The sequence below is a fragment of the Tribolium castaneum genome, chromosome 5, assembly GCF_031307605.1.
Source record: "Tribolium castaneum strain GA2 chromosome 5, icTriCast1.1, whole genome shotgun sequence".
NCBI classification, from domain to species: domain Eukaryota; kingdom Metazoa; phylum Arthropoda; class Insecta; order Coleoptera; family Tenebrionidae; genus Tribolium; species Tribolium castaneum.
Window position 1 is genome coordinate 5,480,372 of NC_087398.1, and position 20,833 is coordinate 5,501,204.

Here is a 20,833-nt window from a genome sequence, read left to right on the forward strand (position 1 = left end):
CAACGGTTCCGGCTACAGAGGCGATCAAAGTTTTTCACTAAAAAAATTCATAAAAAAATAACTAAAAGTCGTAGAGCATTGCGGTTTGTTCGATTGAATTCTACGGCTCATTTTACATATTATATCAATTTTTCACAAGAATTAAAATTTGAAAATTTTTTGCCTAAATTTAGGGTAGCTATTTGTCATAGTGGAAAATTTTATCCAACAAAAAATTCATCACTCAAAAACTAAAAGTCGTAGAGCAATGCCGTTTGTTCCATTGTATTCAGCGACTCATTTTTCGTATAAAACCAACTTTCAACGAGATGTAAACTTTTAAAGTTTTTTGTTAAAAATTAACATAAACAATATCTATAGTGGAAAATTTTATCCAACAAAAAAATTCATAACTTAAAAACTAAAAGTCGTAGAGCAATGCAGTTTGCTCCATTTTCCATTGCATTCCATTTGCATAACTGAGGATCAAAATAGTTCTACTTTTTTGAATAGTTTGGCAGTAATTGAGAAAATAATAATAAAAAAAATTTGGTAACTTTAATCACATTCTCATTGCACAAGGTATTCTCGGTTCGCTGATTGCAAAAAAACACCCATCAAATTAATAATAATTTACTAAATAATATAATAATAAAACAATAAAATATATAAAATAAATTGACGACTAGAATGTTAAACCTGACACTTATTGTACAATATCTCTGTAATCTCGACTAGAACAAGAGCTGTACACTTCGGCCCGTCATTGTTGTGCTCCGTGCCACTCTGTATACACTCATAATGACACATGAATAGAAACTTTAAATCGCATATAAATATCGTGACAGTGTTCGTTTTTTGTGATTTGCTGGGTCAGTAGTGGGCACTGGACGGCTCCCCCAGCCACGAGTCGGGACTCGGAGGAAAATCGGGGTATCCCCGCGGACTGCTGTCGTTGCTGATGTCGGTGTCGGCCCCTGGAGGCATATTGTGGGGCAAGGGCATGCCGGGAGGCGGCCCCTGCCCCAGACTGGCGTACACCGCCAACTGGTCGGGGTACGGGAACGGCTCGTGGCCGTGGGGCGGCGTATGGCCGGGGAGGTAGGACGGGGAGGTGGCGCCGTGGAGGAAAGAGGGCCGACCGATGCCGCTGTGGGGCGACGACCCGTCCTGGTCCATGCTCATGTTGACCACGGTGCCGTAGCTGTCGTCGCTCAGATCTGCGATTACAATCTTAACAAATTGACAAAAACGGCTCCAATACGAACCGTGATGGCTGAAACTGTCCAGGTCGACTTTCATTTCGTCCTTGTCCAGGAGCTTGTCGTGTCGGGGGGACGATCCGCCCTTCATGGACCGGAAGTACTGGCTCCAACGAGTCCGTCCCGCGTCCTTTTTTAGCCGCTTCTCTTTCGCTCGTCTGCGAATGTTAAGTGAAATCAAAAACTTAAAACTCGCCATTTCGAAACATTTTGGTAAAACTTTATTTAAAATTAATTGCCAAATTAGGTTGGAAGGAGGGTGATTTTACGCTTTTCGAGGATTTGGGGGTTTGATTTTTTTTGTCAAAAGCTTCGACGGACTAGATTTCGGCACCGACCTATTCTGGAACCACACTTGGACGACCCGCATGTCGAGGCCTGTGTCCTGGCTGAGTTGCTCCCTGACATGCCTTGCGGGCTTCGGACTGTTGTTGTAGGCGTTTTTGAGCGTTTCCAGTTGTTTTGCCGTGATGGTGGTCCTCGGCCTCTTGTTGGGCTGGTCCCCATCGAGGCATTCGGCGGCTAAACAGAGCAAATTAGCGTTTTTGAATTTTTCGAATGGCGGACCGACCTTTGGACTTGGCGGCCTCGTAGTCGGGCTTGCAGACCAACTTGCGGTCCTCCATGAGGTAGAATTCGTCTCCGGTGTTGAGTTGTCTGGCGCACATGACGCACGAGAAGCACTGCAGGTGGTAGACGTTGTCTTGCGCTCTTCGGACGACCTGCGTCGGAGGGATCCCCAGGTCGCATCCAGCACACTTCGTGCCGAACCGTCTGCACCCACAGCACGCCATACATACACAAGCCGCATTGTTACATCTGGACTAGTCTACGCGCGCAGGATGGCGTCAAAGGCTTCTCCGACGCCAAATTGCGTTCGGAGAAGGCTTCGGAAGCACCGCACGGCCGCCGGAGTAATTGCGCCGCGGCGCCAGGGATGGGACACTTACTTGAAAAAGTCCTCCTTGCAGAAGAGCTGACCGTTGCGGGCGAAGCATTTGTCCGTCAGTTGGATGCGACAGTCGCTGCATTGAAGGCATTTCGCGTGCCACGTCCTGTCCGCCACTTTGAGGATGAAACGGTCGAGGATCAGCTCGTGGCACCCGCCACATTTGGGGATTGTGGCTGAAAATTCGGAAAAAAGATATTGCGCGAAAACTGCAAAAAGCCCACAAAAATTGGGTTTAAAGTGTATTGTGAATATTTGGTTGCCTACATTATAGCAGTACAATCGAGGGAAATTACACTGTTCAACACCAAAATCTATTATATTTTTTGGGGGGCTGAATGAAACTAGTTTTAATTTTAATTAAAGAAATGTAGATAAGAACGCATTTAAAGTCCTAAAAGTGTTTTTTTTTATTTTTCAAAATAATTATGGATACGTTATTTTTGTTTCTTAATCTAAAAAATCATCATGACAGATAAAAATGATGTAAAACGGTGCGTGAAAGACGGAAAAATGTTCAAATTTCGATTTCGTATGAACGAATGTACAGGCATTCACTTTTATCGGTGTTCTGAATGGAAAATTGTTAATCTCCCTTACTTAAATTCTGCCTCGTACTGGAACTTATTTATAAGTTCCTAAAGTAGATATAAGTGATGTTAATGTAAAAACAAACGAATTCAAATTTGAATTCGGCATAAAACAATGGATAGAGACTATTCAATTTCAATCTGTTTTCTAAACAGGGAAATGCTAATAAAAATACTCAAACACGGTAACACGGCTAAGAAAAATAAAAAAAAATCAAAATAAAAATTCAAATGGCTTTTAAGTTGACATTAGCACCCAAAAACATAAAATACACCTCTTTTGTCTAAAGTAGAGAAAAGACTTACTGAAAGTTTGTTAGATCGTGTTATTTTCGAAATACAGTCCATAGAACCGTCTGTGAAAATATATCAATCCAGAAGCTGGAATCATTAATTCTTTTGTTTGTCTTACATCCAAGTGTAATTTTTAAGAAAAAATTTGTAGGCATTATTTCTGATTAAATATTTTCATTGATAATTTCGGATTTTCAAGAGTTAACACCAAATAGAAAATAATTTTTGTTGTTTGTTATTTTTTTTAGTTTCCTAAAATTTATTTGTTCTAATAAGATTGCTTACTCAATTTTTATGTCCTGGTGCACTCCTTTTTCTAAATGCACAGAAAAAAGTAACATTATTAATACATTTCTGTCAGTACAATTATTAATTTTTTGTTATATATGTTGTTCTATTGTTCTATTTACGAATCTATAAATTAATATTCGTGCTAATGCGCTGTATTATACAGGAAATCTTTCGTAATTTCCCTCGGGATACTTTGCGTGTCTGCATAAAATGGAAAATCCACGTTTTATTCCATTTCAAATTTAAAATACGATTATCTAGAAAATTCTGGAAATGTTTATTGTACCTCAATGTGCTACTTCAAATTCAGTTTCTAAATTGTTTTAAGATTGCATTTAAGTAAACAATTTTTACATTGGTGGACCAAAAATATTTAAATTTTTTCTTGCTTTCTTAATTTTGGGATTATTTAAGTACTCTGATATTAAATGTTCCAGTAGTTTATTAACTTTTTTTTAATATTTCAGAAAAAAAAGAGTTATATCAGTTACCGGCACTTTAAAATGGCCAAAGTTTTAATATTTTGAATTCCACGGATATTTTTAAGTAAAAAGTTAAGGGACCTTAGTTAGAATTTTGACTTTATTCTACATTGGTGTATTTATTGAAAGAATTTAAATACATTTTTTACTTTGTTGGTAATATTAGTTTTTTAGAAAACCGAAACATTTCGAGTATTCTTACAGACGTCAATTTGCTTATTGTGTGCAAATATTTTATTTTAGTAAAAATGCTGCTGAAAATATTGACAAGTTAATATTTGTAAAGCTATACAAAATAAGAACAATTTTTTTGGGATTCTCGAAAAAATCGGAATGACCAAATTGCTACTTTATTTATTTATGGTATTTTTTTTTTAAATAACTCTGCGACTGAGCACTATGGGGCTAAGAAGAAACAAGAATGAACTTTCTATTTTGACGGAAAATAAAGAACGGCTAGAATAAAATGTCCTTGTTTTATTGTGCCAAAAGTTATAACTTTTGCAATCAGCGCTTAAATTTGTTAGAGGGTTGCCTTTCTAATTTTTGGTGTTATGTGGTAGTTTTTCGTGACATTCCTGCGAAGCACATTGTTGCACCCACTCCTCCGATCCGGAAAATCCGGTCGCTTCCCGGAGCAACTTACACAAGAGCACTTGCGGAATATCGTCGATCGAAATCGGCGGCACCCTGTACATCTCGATATCGAGTCCGACCCTGTCCTCGTTGCACTGACTGATCATTTCGAATAAATTCGCGTCTCGAAAAATTCAATGGTCCCAATTGACCCGTCAACGACCGCCGACCGACTGCCTCGAAAATTCGAAAATGCGCCGTCGCGAGCTCTCTTTTATCGACCCTTCAACCGCCCACCCATCGATGACACGTCCTAGATTTGTGTAAACCGTACTTTATTAAAGAGACGATCCCTTGTTTTTCCTATCGGCGCTGCCATTGGCGGACACGCGACGGCAGCGTCGCGACGCTCCACCTCCCGCAGAACGCCCCCAAACTCGGATATTTTTCTTCCCTTTATTGCCCGGGGACCAAATGAAGTCTTTTATGGACGGCGAAGACATAAAATTTTACCGACGAAAATAAAGACGTACTTTTTACGTTTGGCGGCGGCATTAATTCGGGCTCGGAGAGCGCACAAAGGCACAAATCCGACACTCGACCCATTTTACCATAACTTAGCGCCCAGACTCGGCTATTGCACCAAACTATTTTCATTTTTCTCTTAACCCCAATTCTTTAATTGCGATTTGCTCATTTCTTCGTCAACGCGCGATGATTCTTGCTAATTTTAACGTGCTTGGAAAAATTCCGGAAGCACTAAACAACAATAATCAAATTCTAAATGAAGAGCAAAAATGTGTTTGCTTTTGCAGGTGTTTTTTCATTTTTTGATGATTTTTTGAAAAAAATTAAATAATAGGGTGCTGTTAAGTCGGCCCTATGTCTCTGTTTCACGAAAACTTTGCTGGGCTTTAAGCTAGTACAAGGCTTATCCTGTTTTAATTTTTTTAGCTGTGTATTTTTCAAATAAAATGCATTTTAATATTTTCTCCCATGCACCCAGTTAATTACGTCCTTTCCCGGCTCCTAAATTTTTAATCCGGGCCGAATGAAGTCGTTCTCCCTTTTTACCAAAGCTCAAAGCTCGCCCGGCGAACTTAGCTCGCTAACTGCATTATTCCGTGTTTGAAAAAGCATCTCCTCCGACTTTTGGCCAGATTAGCCGCGTTCTCTTTAATAATTCAGCAAACTCCGGGAAGATTTCCCCGTCTGATATCCTCGCCACCTTAAATATGTACAATCCGAGGAAGCGAAAAAAGCGCACAAAAGACCGAATAAAGCAATTACTTGTGCGGTATTAATTAAATATTGAAGACGAGCACAGTTCTAATCGACCGCCGCTCTCGCATAACCAATTCCATTAGAGAGCCAAATCGAGTTATATGCAAAAAGTAGCGGCGATATTTTCCCGGCTGGATTGTCAACAGATGGTGCGTTTTTCTGTTCCATTTGAGCATTAGCACCCCCGGCAATGACATGAACGCCAGTTGTGTGTGGAACGACGAGAATGACTTTTATGGGGCGGCAGGTTTCATTCACTAAAGCCCTTTATCGTCCGATATAATCGGCTATGATCTTACTTTATTCATTTCTACGCTTCATTTAAATGGGGCTTTTAAATTAAATGCGACGAGATGTTGTTGTTACTGCATTGCCAGTTCCATTAAGATGTTTAACTCCTGCGGCGATCATTCTTATATAATCGTAATTAATAATTATTCACTTTCAATTAAATGCCGAGATTTCTTGATAGGTGGTCGCCGCAAGTGCTCAGCTTGCATAATTAAGTTATAATTAACGCAACGAGCCTGTTCATTCATGTCAGTTAAACTTTCCGCTAGTAATTAAAACTGCAATAAACAACAGGTGGTGCATATTGCAATTTTTCTGCAATAAAAGGCAAGAAATAAACTACAACATTATCTTGATGTTTAACTCGAATTGCATTTTTGCGCATTTTCTCCTCAAAACCGAGTTCTTGTCGCACATTCTCTCCCTAGTGTTTATAAATGGCACCCCCCGGATCCGTCGATCGGTGTTAATCCGGCATACTAATTGAATTGGATGCACTTGTTTTGCTACATCCAGCGACCCCGATTGATCCATTAACCCCCTCTCTGGTGTTAAAACTGGCCAAGATCTGCCAGCGAGGGTGACATCGCCATAATCCAGTCCATTTAGTAAATGTTCAGGGCGAAATGCCACTTATTTATTCATGGATGCGGTGGCGGGACCGCTTTTAGCCCCTCTGAGAATATTAATTAAAAACTTGCAAACTAGACTGAAAACGCATTTAATAAAACAGGTATTCGATACAACGCGCGCTTTGTTACGAGTTAATGGTGCATCCAAGGAGCGCCTTTCGGCGCAGGAAGTTGACATCATACCCACATTGTCAGATTTGATTTCATGCAATCGTCGAAAATATAATCATCAATTAACATTTTTCACGGTGAAATTCGAACAATTGCAGCGGTGGTTAATGATAAAAACGCAATAGATCAATTGAATGTGATGGAGGATTTATTAAATATTAAACAGACGATTAAATATGAATGCGGTTATTTGGGAGAGTTGTCATCGTGACTTGAATTGTTATACAATAATGACACAATGACCATTATGGTAAAACCGTGAGGGAAGTTTTATTTCATTTTTTGTATGTGTTAGCTATGACACGCTACGATGGTCATTGAGGTAACATCGGCTCTATTATTCATTAGCGACGATATGGTGGCACACTTGAGCTTTGTATTGATTTGGGGACAGGCGGCGGGTAAAAAGGGTCTAAAGCTTTGTCTAAAGGTGTAAAATATGAAACGATTCATTATATAGTTTCCGGACAACCTATAATTTATTTTATTTTCATAATTTACTACTTAATATTTGTAGTAAGTAGTCTTTTTATGGTTAGTGGTTGAACTTAAAATTTTGAGCGTTGTACAGAATCACTTCACTAGTGCAAATATAAAAACAAAATAAAAATTCGGGGCTTCCCTACAAAGATACTCGTATGTACATTTAAAGGTGCACTTTGAATTGCATGCATTTTTTTCAAACGCAGGCTAAAAATTTCAAAGTTTATTGTTACTTATTGTGTAGTTGGTTGTGGCAAGTAATAGTGTATAACATTTTCTGAAAAAATAGATTTATTTTGGAGTAAAAAAATCTTAAATTTTTGTAATTTTTCTTAAAAATGAAACTACAAATTAAAAAAATTTTGGATATTTTGACTTAAAAATAAAGCTAATTTTTTGAGAAATTGTTTTAGATTATTATTTTTCACAATCAAACACTGAAACTTGCCTTGAAACATGCCATGGCATTTGCCAATTTTTTGCCGAAAACGGCTCGGCGGCGGCGGCGGTTAAAAATTAAAGGAAATTGCAAACTTTTTTGAGTTTTGCTCGGAAATTATAAAAAAGCATTAGATAGCGTTTGAAATTGTCTATTTTCTTTTCAAAACCCGGAGTATCACCGAGAAACGGTTCCGGCTATTAAGGCATTTTAACTTTTCTTTACTAAAAAAATTCATAATCGAAAACTGAAAGGCGTATTGTACCAGCTTTTCACGAGATTTAAAATTTTGAATTTTTTGCTTAAAATTTTAATTATCAAGGCAAATATTTTTATCAAAATGAAAAACATTTTTTTAACTCACTTCTAGCAAAGTTTTATGGACTTTTATATGTCTTAACAACCCACTAGAGTTGTTAAAAGTTCAAAAAAAAATGATTTTTCGATGTTTGATTTTTTCAATTTTTGTGGCGATTTTGGTCGATTCCGGGTACCCGAAATATTTATCGAGCAATAACTCCGGAACTATTAGAGATAACTCCATGAAGTGTATTATCGTTGGAAAGCTCTTTTAATTATCTCTCTTTTTCAAAAAAGACCTTTGTTCTCCGACTAATAGTTTTCGAGAAAATGGCAAATAAATGGAAAAATAGGTAAAATTTTAAAAAATTCATAACTTAAAAACTATTGAGAATTTGGTAATTTTCTTGATGCCAATCGATTCCCCGGATCATTTTGCATAGGTGAGAAATAAAACAGTTCCACTTTTTTGAATAGTTTAGCCGTAACTAAGAGAATTAAAAGAATTAAAAAAAAATTAACACTGCTCCATACAAAATGGCCAATTTTAAAACTGTCTCAAAATCAAATAAAACTTATCCTATCATATAGGTTTTGATGTGCTCTTTACGATGGAAAAAAGCGTTTTCTCCTAGCTCTTTTAGTTTGGCCGTAATCGGCGTTTGAAAATTGAAATTTTTTTTTTCGAGATATCGCTTTGAGCCCAATGCTGTTTTGTAGAGTTTTTTATTCCGGTTCTCCTCAATTTTTCCGATTTTCGCTAACTCTAATAGTTTCGCTGTAATTGGCGGTTGAAAATTGAAAAAAAGTGAAAATGACAACCTTTTTTTACGGTTTTCTCGGAAACTGCAAGACTTAGAGCAGCAAACAAAAAAATCGTCTGATAGCGCTTGAAATCATCTATTTTTTTCGTCTAAATCCGGAGCCGCTTCGGGCAACGGTTCCGGCTACAAAGGCGATTAAAGTTTTACAACAAAAGATTGCCAAATGGCCACTTTATTCTATTAGTAAGACAAAAAAATAACTAAATCAAATATAGTATTAATACATATAAGATTAATAATATTTTTTATCTTTCTCTAGCAAAGTTTTATGGACTTTTCTGTCTTTACAACTCTCTCGAGTTCTTAAAAATCAGTTGCTTCGATTTTTTGAATTCAATTTTTGACTATTTCTGGTCCTCCGGAATATCTATCGGATAGTAATAAAAAAAAAAATTCTAATGGTACTATGGTAGTATTAAACATAATTTCATTATGTCTATTTTCGTTGGAAAGCTCTTTTAATTATCTATCTTTTTCTAAAAAAATCATTCTCCGGCTAATAGTTTTCCAGAAAACTGCAAATAAGTACAAAAATAGGTAAAATAAAAAAATATATAATATATAAAAATATTAAAACTATTGGGAGTTGTTATATGACAACAGTACTAAAATAAATTGGTTCGATTTATTACATAAACTAGTTGTTTTCATCGTTAAGGTTTTATTGGGGCATGCATTTGGAGTGGGACTTTAAAAATCGGTGCGCATACTTTTGCCACTGCAAATAAATACGAATCGTTTATTGGGATCTCGTTATCTGGCGTCGAAAGTAAAGCAGATGCGCCCACTCGTTGCATCCCTTCAAGCCCTTCAATTTACGGTCGACTCGAGCCGTATTCATGACGCTGATTAGGGACAAAACGCTCTCCTTGCTTTTCTAATCAAACAAAACCCGCTGACTTTTCACAACAATGGTTTCTCGGACGCAGAATGGGCTGATTGAAGCCATGTAATGTCGGCTTACATCCCCGTATTTCATCGGAGCCCCACAATTCCGTCCACCCCCGACTCATCGGCGTACAGGCGCGGACTCGGACATATTTCGTCTCATTGTTTTCGCTCATGTGTGTCTTGGCCGGATTGATTAAACCGGGGCGGAGGGAGACAACTCCGCGTTCGATAAAAAGCGTACGCATTTATCAATGGGGCAATTAGCCGACTTTGATCTCGAAATGGGAGCACTTGGCTTTGCCAAATCTGGGAGGATGATCTCGCAGCACGCACCCCAAGTTGTTACAAAAGTGTAGCAACAATGGGCGGGATGGTGGACGCGTGCTGCTAAATACTATCGTATTGACGGCCAAGGATTTGTTTGGCAGGAGGATTAAAAGGAACGGAGTTAATAGATGACGACGAGACGAATGCATTAGCAAACAATGGGGTTGCCAAAGTGGAAATTGTTTGTAATGCCGGACTGGACAAAATCGGCACGGAAACAAATCGGCCACCAGTGGGGGTGGACGACAAAGCACGACTTATTTTGTCCAGGGTGTTAAACCTCTCCTAAGTACAGTAACAATAACCAAAACTACACAGACTGTCACAATTGTGAGGAATCGTAATTATCTAAAAGTTTGGCAAATTGTTTTGTTATCACTGGAGTGGCCACAATCTAGAGTGCTCAATCAAGACCCGTCGTTGCGGGGGTCCCTCTCCGGACTCCGGACAAAACACCGGAAGTCCAGATTTGCCGCAACCCGGAAAGTCATTGTTGGTGCCGGAAGTGCGCTGGGGTGTTTCGGTGTCAACAGTTGGGCCTCGCCGCCGATTAACAGTTGCTGTTTTCGATTTAAAAGCACGCGTCTTCGGCACGCTCTGGCCGTTTTCCCTTTTCCTGTTTGACACCGTCCGAAAACAATAGATAATGAACAGATGAGCGCCGCGGGGCGTCGTCCCCGTAATGATCCTCGTAAGTGTGGCATGATCGCGCCACTGAACCATCTGCCGTATATGATTCACCGCCATTTACCTATCTCGGGCCGGAATCTGGAGGGTGGCAGCGCGACTTCTCGATCATTATTTATTGAACGAATTCTGGTCAAATAATCAAGTCGGCGCTCGAATAATAAGAAAAACAAACAGAATTAAAATTAATATAAACAGAGTGGGCCGTATTATGAAATCAAACCGCAGGGGTAGCGCCGGTTTACACAAGGGGTTGCACGGGGCACTGGGGAGGGCTTTTATGCGCGCTGTTATAGTCATGCTTCATGCTATAATTTGTACCCTCTAGAATTATGAACATATTTACTGATTGTCTCACGAGACTGCATTGATATGCCACCGCGCCCTTTAGGACGGATTTATGGGTCCAGCAGGAAAAATCCAAGGGAGGTAGAGTATTAGACACGGGCGCGGTAATTAAGGCACATGCATCAAAAATTTTATACCCCCTGTCAACACAACAAACTCCAATTTGTTGACGCTACGAACAAAGAATCGATTTTTTTGGGAATATCTATTTTAGTTTTGGCACTTATCTTTATTAGAGGATTGTTAGAACTATGAGCTTAGTCTGTCAGCTAAGTGCATTTAAAAATTATAACACTTGTCAAAATTCTTAATTAATATTGAAATTTATAACAATTAAGAATTAATTGCCCTTTGTTATAGTGATTTAGATAATGCTGTTTCTAAAAAAATCTGAAATTTATAATTGGAGTTTATTTTTGTTATTTGAGAAATCTTACACTGCGATAAGATATTGCTTCATGGTTTATTTAATTCACCAAATAATATATCACGTACGTTATGAGCAACTTATATTTGTCAATAGTTTCGATAAAAGTCTGATATTTTCTTGGAACCCTCCACTTTTCCAGTTAAAGTTCGTTTGAAATCAACTGATTGAAAATCAGATCTAACTACGTACAACAACAGAAATACTGATAACAATAAAAATCCTTTAGGCTCTCGAAGTTAATTTTAGTCCAAAATACCGCCTCATTGGTCCAAAATGAGCCTCCCTTGAGGATATAGATAAAAAATTTCCTTGTACAGATTTTCTTTACTTTCAAGGTATTAAAATCTAATTACTTTGGGCTGTTTTTGTTGGTGCTAACGGTCAGTGGAACGCTCCGGTTTAAACTTAATTTACAGAGTGACTATTTGAAATATTGGATCCATATTTGGAGATAATATCGACTGCCCAATATTAAAGCCTTTTTCCACAACGAATTAAAAGATAGGTGCGGATAAATAATACTGACTCATCCTCGTATATTAATTTTTAATTATAAAATATTTCTTTACCGAATGGAAAATTTATAACGCACCAATAGTTTTATGAGCTCATTGAATGGCGTTTCCGAATAATGTTTGTATAGATATATTGAGCAAGAAATGTTTAAAAAATGGAAAAATTTCCTTAAATCTCATTTATCAACTTATTGAATTTCACACACAAAATGGACGTGAACCAATAATTTTAAATGGTATTTTTTTATTTTTTTTCAAAACTTTAACAAAAAAAAAACACAAAAATTAAAAACTTACGTGAAATGAAACTTTCATTTTCGATAAAAAAATTCTCCCAAATTAAATTTTGCAACATGGCACTAAATTCTTTTCTATGACACAGTTTAAACCAGTTTTGCAAAGCCAAATGGACCACTTAAAACTATGATTTGGAAGTCAATAATAATCTATACTTATGATTAAAGTAATACTAATAGATAAGTTGATAAGTAACAACCACTTTAGAGAGAAAAAAAACACTTCACGTGGGATATCCCAGTGATACAAAATTGGACGTATTAAGTTTAAGATTTCAGGTGATTTCATTCATACTGAAGTACTGTAATATGAATGAAATCACCTGAAATCTTATACTCATGCTTAACAGTTGATTTTGATTTTAACTAGGATACTGGTGACTATTTTTGAGAAATTCGTTAAAAGATAGTACTTCAAGACTATCAATGATTTGATAAAGAGTTCCACATAGAATAAGGACTTCAGAGACTGGACAAAATTTTTATTATTTTACTTTGTGTAAGAAATAAATTAACATGATTTTAATAGGAATTAAAAAACAGTCCTGCTTATAAAGTGTTTGAAAAAATGTGTCCACAGACAAAAGTTTCTTGTTTTTGTGCAATGAGCTTTTTGGCTCAAATTTTGTGAGCTTAAGTTACAACAGACATTCTTCTTTTACACAAAAATAAGATGTTTCTGACCTACGTCACCACCTCAAAATACGTGGCGATAGAAATGTCATGATGAGGTACACTTTTTTTAATTAAAAGTTTGTGTTTATTGTTGGTAAATATTTGTTATCATTTAATTAGGTCGTTGAAATAAATAAAACTATTGAATAAGAAATAAATATGACATAAGTGGCAACACAATGAAAAACACTCCAAACTAAAACCCCTCCATTGATAAATTATTGCGTGCTAAATGAATGAACGTACGAACTTAAAACCGCAAAGCCAACTTTGATATTGACGCTTGAATAGGTACTTCTCGAATTTGTTTCGCAGCCAACTAACGGTAACAAATTATGCAAATGACGTCACCGTAACAATTGTGGGTAATCAAGGAAATAAATTAAAAATGTATTCTGTTCCGCATTATTAAAACAAAAAAAGGTGACAAGAAACAGCCAAGCGGTAAAAATTCAGACAATTATCTAACGGATCAAGGTCTCAGTCGGTAAATGCAAATAACAAAATAAAGGCAAAAAATATTTACAGTAATAATTGTTGAAAAAAATACAATTTTTTGCTTATTAATATTCAAAATGGGAGTTTTTATATAACTTTACCACTTGGAACAAGAAGGTCGTCATCCGGACCCTATGTCTGAAGTTTTGATTTTAATTAATAATAGGGCCCTATTAAGTTTAAAGTCTCGTAAAACAAGGCCATAAAATGAAAAATCAGTGCGGGTCGCGATTTAATAACTCCGTATCGTAATGAATCGAGTTAGGTAATTACAGGTGATAAAGCCCACCTGCGGCCCTAATAACCGTGGTGTTAGTACCGCGTTTAAGTTTTGTGTGGGTTCCCTGCGATGTAAAAAGGGAAACATAATCTTTGCAGCACTCATCGGCCACATGTCGGTCGCGTGTCCGAAGTCCACCAAGTGGCACGTGCGACTCATCTGCTGGGGCCTAGGTGGGGCTTCCATCTGCCCACCAAAGTCTGAGTTTTCGTCCGTCGCGGCGGAACACCGGTTGAATAGGGACGACGTCCCTGCTGCCGTCCCCCCGGCGATGATTACGGCGGGAGCGGCCCGCCCTCCCCGCTCTAATCATGCTGAGTGCCGGCTGAATGGGACGCCGCCCCCGCACACGCATCATCGACCGCCGCCTCATTTGCCTGCAACCCTAAAGGACTAATACACACATGTATCGATATGCCCTGCTGGGGCATCTAATAAGGCTAAAAGCTCCAGTTTAACACGTCGGAGCTTTGTTACGGAATTATGCAAGATTACGGCCGATTGGGCTTTCGCGCCAAGTTATCACCAACAATCGATTTATTGTAGTTGTCTCACTTAAAAAAATTGGCTCCGATTTCAATTCATTAAAAAATAGGGGAAAATCGATGTGGTTTTAGTCCCACAGTGTTTTGACTCCGGGGAAGTTTGTTTTCCGCCCGGAAATCAAACTACTTTCTAAATAATTAAAAACAGGCGTTTTTAGGTAATTGGAGTTTAGTTCAAGGCCGGAAAATGCTCTCTGGGTCAAATATTTTAATTACAAAGGAAGGGCAATTTATGCTGAAACTTTTTCCTGATTTTGCATAAGCTAATAAGAAAACTGATAAACATGAAACTATAATTTTGAATGCAAAAGTAAAATGATTAGGTCGGTCCATGGTGGTTTGTGTGTGCATTATCAAATTAATTTCGAAGGCCAAAAAAATAATAAACATTTAATGTTGCGTTAAAAATTTATTTAGAAGCTAGATCACTTGAAATTAGAAGGAACTTCGAATGAAGCGTAAATTTTTCGCTGAAATTTCTTAACACAGTTGAGGTTCTGTTCCAAAAACTGTATAATTTACTCGAAATTGAAAATTTTTGGCGAAAAAAATTATTGAAACACAAAAAATAAATAAAATAAAGAAACTGATTTGCTTGGCGTAGGAACCTAACTTGAATTAAATAAATCGACTTAATTCGGATGGGCTCAAATTTTTTTTATATTTTCAACATCGTAGCTGTGGTATAAAAAATTTAAATCAAATTATAAATAGGTGTTGGAGAAATATTAAATCTTAAAATAAATGTTAAAATAATAATAATAATAATAATAATAATAATAATAACAACAATAAATACTCTTTATTATGGGCGAAGTTTAGCTGAAACTACTCTAACTTAACCCAATACAAAATAAATAACATCATCATGCTTAAATAGGAAAAAAAGAATAAATGTGATAAACAAAATGAATTGTTAGGTTTATTAAATATTTAAGAAAAAATTCAAAAATACATATTTGTGTATTAAAAATCTTAAAAAATTGCAGTGTAATTAATATTTAAAATATTTTAAAATTTTTAACTATAATACAAAAAATATAGTAAAAATTAATTAAAACCTTTGAAACATCGTAAAATTTTCTTCTAGAAGTTCATTTCTCACTTTATTGAATTTTAAATTGAATAGATCAGTGTTAAGATGATTAATTTCCATGGTTTGATATAATTTTATTGAGGAAATTGAATTAGTCGAATAAAAATTAATATTTCAAGAATTTCCGTACTAACTCAATGTTAAAAAATTATGTTAATAATAAAGTGAATACAATGAGAATTATGAGATTGTTTTATTATCTTCTCAATTGTTTCACTGAAGCGTGTCATATAAAATGAAATGAAAAAGATACGATTTACGGCTTAGTCCGTAAAACAAACCATGCATGTTATGGTAAAATAATCAAGAAAATTTTAATTACTTACGTTTTACCAACAAATAATGTGTCTTCACAAGACATAAAAAAGTAGTAATGAGAATTAAATAAACACACTCGAACACCCTTCATAATCGCCCTCAACCGGCACCGGATCTCCGGCCCACCCCCTTTTAAAAACGCAAAAACCGGCCAAGTCCTGCGGCTCTCGTCGATCATCTCCAATTACACGTCTCTCGATCACACTTGTGCCGTGTTTGGGTCGCTTTTTAAGGCACGTGTCGTTCGGTGCATCCACGTGCCCGGACTACTCCGGTTACCGTAAAGCAACAGTAGCCGTTCACATGGGAAATCTGTTTAATCTCCCATCCCGGCCCTAATTAGGTTAGAATTGATGCGCTTTTGGCTGCCAAATCGATTCCCCGTAATGAAGACAAGCAGCGACGGCCGCGGCCGCTAAGAGCTTTGGTTACCTTCGAGCGCCTTGTTGCGGGCCAGGAGTGCGAGCAGCACCTCGGAGTTGGGGGGGCCGTCCATGGGGGGCATGCTGGGGGGCATTCCTTGAATCAACGGGAGCCCTCGCGACTGCTCCAGAATGGACATAGTCACAGCACTTTTTCGCGCACCGAGGGGTTTAATCTCCGATCCGGGCGATGGCGGTGATTTTTTCCGGCATTTTTTACACTGCGGCGATCATTTCCGGACGTATGGCTCATGTAGGTTATATTTTTCAATTTGCGTTAACTTAGTCGGCTCCGTTTAATTTCACTAAGTGTTTCACCCCGAGCCCTGAGATTCACTGTAGTAAAGGAGTCTGTCTATTTCGCTCCCTCCACCCTGCTACCAACGACGCCATTATTGAAATCAGTCTTGATTATGGAGGTGTGACGTCACGGGACGCCGGGCGTCGGCGCGAAGCGGGGACACTCCCTCGCAGGACGGCCCTTGCAGGAGCGGGAATTGCAGGAACGTAGCAGGAAACTACAAGAATTGAATATGTTCGAAAGGAGCCGAGTTGGGATGCACGACGGGCGTTTTTTCTAAATTGAAATTCGGAACTTGTATACGCGAATTCAAATCTCTGGAAGGGTATTATTACGACTCGCAGCAGGAATATTTCCCATAAATATTTATTCGTTAAGTAATTAAACCACCGTCAAAAGAAGCGGCCCTCAAAGTTGGAACATTCATTTCTATGAATTTCAAAGGTTTTGTACAAATATTGGAAAATTTTAATTTGGTTCAGGACAATTTTTAAAACTGAACTAAATGAAATGCTGGTTTTATTCAGATGTCAATAAATTTATTATTTATGACGAATCTAATGAGATTGTAAACTAATTAATTACGCATTCGTTAAATAAATATAAAGTTGCGATGACTTCACCTAAGAGTTAGTTATTTTAAAGCTGGTTTTGTGCGGTAATCTGTCAATGTAAATAAACGGGCAAAATTGTTTAAAGAGCGACTTATTCTGGAAATTACACCTAAATTATATTAGGTATGGAGTGGATATGAAAATGTAACTGGTTTATAATCAAAAAATTTTAATACCATCTAAAATATTCTACCGTCTAGAATCATTTCTTGCTTAATTTTCATTTTACTTTTATTTTATCTGTCAGTTTTATTTAACGAACGAATTTAAAAAAAATCTATTTTCGTTCACATTCTGAGATGATATTTTATTATACTAATAAATAAAGACAAGGTTTATTATCACATTTAATTAAATTTGGCTTTTTAACTATATTATGATTTTCGTTCAAAAATTGTAGCTACCTACATACTTATATTTTTTTTATCGGAAAATTTAAGAATAGATAAATCAAATATATATATTTAATTATTAATTGGAAATTTTATTTCTGTTTTTTTATATCAGTAAAATATATCTCCTTAGTAGCCAGTGTTTTGCCTAAATACCTAGATATCAAAAACTAAAGATAGCTTTGATTTTTATCGCTATCAGATTTAAGAATTTGTGTTTTTGATAATATCTACTCATAATACGTGACCGGTGTCTAAATAAAAACGTAGGTTCAGCCTGTGAAAGTACGTAATTTTCTTAGGAGTACTTGCTTTAAGTATTCATCAAAAACAGTTTTTTGAAAGCAAACTCTAGTTCATCTTTACAGATCTTAAATATTTTTTTTCTCTGGAATTTAGGCAAAACATACGTTGATGAAAATAATTTACGTTTTTATTTAGACTTTTGTCAATAAACAATAAGGATATTTCTTTTTTGATGCCCGGCTTTTATGTACTTACGATTTTTTTTAAGTTTATACACAAAAATGAGTAAAGTATTTTAAAAATCTATTGCTAAAATGGTATTTAGGATACAAGACTTCTTCCCAATCCGCTTTAATTTAACATGTCAGCCAGTACTCAACATTAGTAATAAACATAGCAGTTCCAAAAACCGTCGTTGTGTTTTTTTAATTTCAATATACCGCTATATTTTTAGCTGTAAGCTATTTTTTATTTTATTTTTCTTGAATTCTTGCTTTTCTAGGGATATATTTCTATTTTTTAAATGGTCGGCTTATCTTCAGTGTTTAGAGAGCAAGATGAAAAATGTAATAATAATAATAATAATAATAATAATAATAATAATAATAATAATAATAATAATAATAATAATAAAATTTGTATCCCATGCCTCTTAATCTTCAGAAGAGATTTACTTTTTAGATAATACTAGCTACTTGTATGAATATTCTACGAATTTTTCCGCTAAGAAATACATTATTATTATTATTTTATTTTTATTAATTATCCTAGTTATCTATCAAGTTCGTTAGTGCTGTCTAACAGGAAAATACATAGCTTTATTAAAGCGCTTACTCATGCCAGAAGCTAGAAATTATATGAGCAAGCTTTTAAAAATAGTAGAAATTATTATTAAATTATTACATAAAACACCTAATTAACCACACGACATAAACATTTTCATTAAACATGTAAACAGAGCTATTTACGTATATTAATCGATTTGAAACAATTGATCCGTAAGAAAAATAATTCCGTTTCAACAAAAACAAAATTTTCCATCTCGCCGAGTAGAATTCCTGAAACCTGAAAACGCGTTTCCCCCATTCCATCCCCTCTTCGAAGGCATATTTCAGTCGGAAACCTTCAAACCGCGCATTTCCCTTCATCGATCGCTGCGTCTCTCATCGTCTCATCAAAATGCAAACAAAAACCAACAAATCGTCTCGAACATCGTGAAAAATGTCCGGTATCACAAAAGCACACCGAGAAGCTCGATGGTGTTTAATATTTCTGGGTGTGGTTGGCAGGAATGGTGTGGCGTAGTCATAGCAACACGCTAACATCGACATGCCATGAAAAATCCCCAAGCACCCGCAGGAAAAAACAATCGATATAATATGGCAATAATTCGAAATTTTCTTCGAGTCAAAAATGGTGTTTTGACCCCCGACGTGTGGCGAAAAAGGGGCGCGCGGGACGTCCCGCTGCTTGATTTATTTATTGTTTATTCGATAAACTTGTCCTGCTGACTCGTTAAGTGCAGCAGGGAATTCAGCGGAATTGCATAAGGGGGGATAATTAGTTTAAACAATTGCATTGTGGCAGCTGACCTTGATATTGGCGTTAATTTATTAATAACTGAACAGCGCAATGAGATTTTTACAAATCGTAATAATGAGCTGCTTTATTTTAATTGAGTGTTTATGTAGAACGAAGAACTTTCACTATGCTAATTGTCGCCGGTACGAGCGATTGTGTTCCTTTGAGATGATTTTAGCCTTCACACGCGCTAAATAGATGACGGGTTTCTAGGAATTTTCACTTTTCGATTCCACCACAATTACTCACCGGTATTATTATTTAAAAATTTCAGAACTGGCGGTTTCCTTGAGGGATTTCGCCTCGTCAAAGCCCTAATGTACGGCAAATTGGAATAAGATAAAGTTCGTAAAAGAGCAATTTCCTTTCATTAAATTCAATAGAGCTAATCTTTGTAGCATGTAGGGCTGGTTTCCCTCTGCGTGCCTCTAATTCCTCCCGCATTGTTACGCGGTAATCCTTTCACGGACAACAACCACACTTACCCATAATTAATTACCAATATTTTGTTGTTACCTACTTCATTAACTAAAATTGTAAGTGGCTTAACAGTTTTGTCTTATTCAATTATTTTAGGATTTTGTGACGAGAAAAAGGCAAAACTGTCGACAGTTTTGAAGTTATCAACTCATAGCTTATTTTTTCGCCCAATTCAGTAATTTTCTCAATATTATTTAGTCGTGAGACCAAACCTACCAAATCGAAGTAATCAAAAAAAAAGCCAAAAAAAAAATTTAAAAAGGCCAAACGACACTATATCTACATTTCTAATTAATAAAATGTTAAATAGCCTTTCCTTGATTATGGACGGGACATAATTCTGTCAACTTTTATTTTCAAATTATCTTATAAAAAATATAGTAATAGTTAAAGTGATGACATTACAATCAACATCCATAAAGCATCAATGTGTTGTATGATTAACAAATAAATGCCGACAATTTTACAAAAATAGTTATAAATAATAATTGATTACGGACGGGACACGAATGCGCTTAATAAAAATTGAGTTTAAAATAAGTAAAAAAATCTTTGAATATTTCGAAAGAACAAAACCATATTAGGAGTGGTAGATCTATTTCGACATAATACAAAGATTGTAAATGATTTTTTCAAGAAAACAGGACATTAGGGACGGGACACAAAAATTATGTCAAGTAATAATTTTATTATAACTCGCAAATTTTCACAAAAATGAGAAACAACTAACAACGTTTATTTTTAAATTGGCTTATTAAAAATACAGTAATAGTTACAGTGATGACATTACAATCAACATCCATAAAGCATCAATGTGTTGTATGATTAACAAATTAAATAAATGACGACAATTTTCCAAAAATAGTTATAAATAATAATTGATTACGGACGGGACACGAATGCGTTTAATAAAAATTTAGTCTAAAATAAATAAAAAAATTTTTGAATATTTCGAAAAAACAAAACCATGTTAGAAGTGGTAGATCTATTTAAACAAATTTAAACTATTTAAACAGGTGATACAGCGAAAGAGATTACGGACAG

The 20,833-nt window shown here is 36.1% G+C and overlaps 1 protein-coding gene across 3 annotated transcripts; it reads right to left on the reverse strand.

The window, feature by feature from the left end:
* Nucleotides 1-598: 598 nt before the first annotated feature.
* Lim3 lies at nucleotides 599-16,570 on the reverse strand. 3 transcript variants are annotated; one of them, XM_008195361.3, is made up of 6 exons: nucleotides 16,186-16,570; nucleotides 2,192-2,366; nucleotides 1,813-2,015; nucleotides 1,580-1,763; nucleotides 1,248-1,399; nucleotides 599-1,199 (listed from the first exon to the last, which is right to left on the reverse strand). In XM_008195361.3, exons 1-6 carry the CDS (start codon nucleotides 16,313-16,315, stop codon nucleotides 853-855), a joined length of 1,191 nt encoding a protein of 396 aa, XP_008193583.1. In that variant the 5' UTR covers nucleotides 16,316-16,570; the 3' UTR covers nucleotides 599-852. The 3 variants fall into 3 exon arrangements, with proteins under 3 accessions (XP_008193583.1, XP_064213010.1, XP_008193584.2); XM_064356940.1 differs by lacking the exon at nucleotides 16,186-16,570 and adding an exon at nucleotides 12,343-12,492; XM_008195362.3 differs by lacking the exon at nucleotides 16,186-16,570 and adding an exon at nucleotides 4,494-4,681.
* Between the last annotated feature and the right edge of the window lie 4,263 nt (nucleotides 16,571-20,833).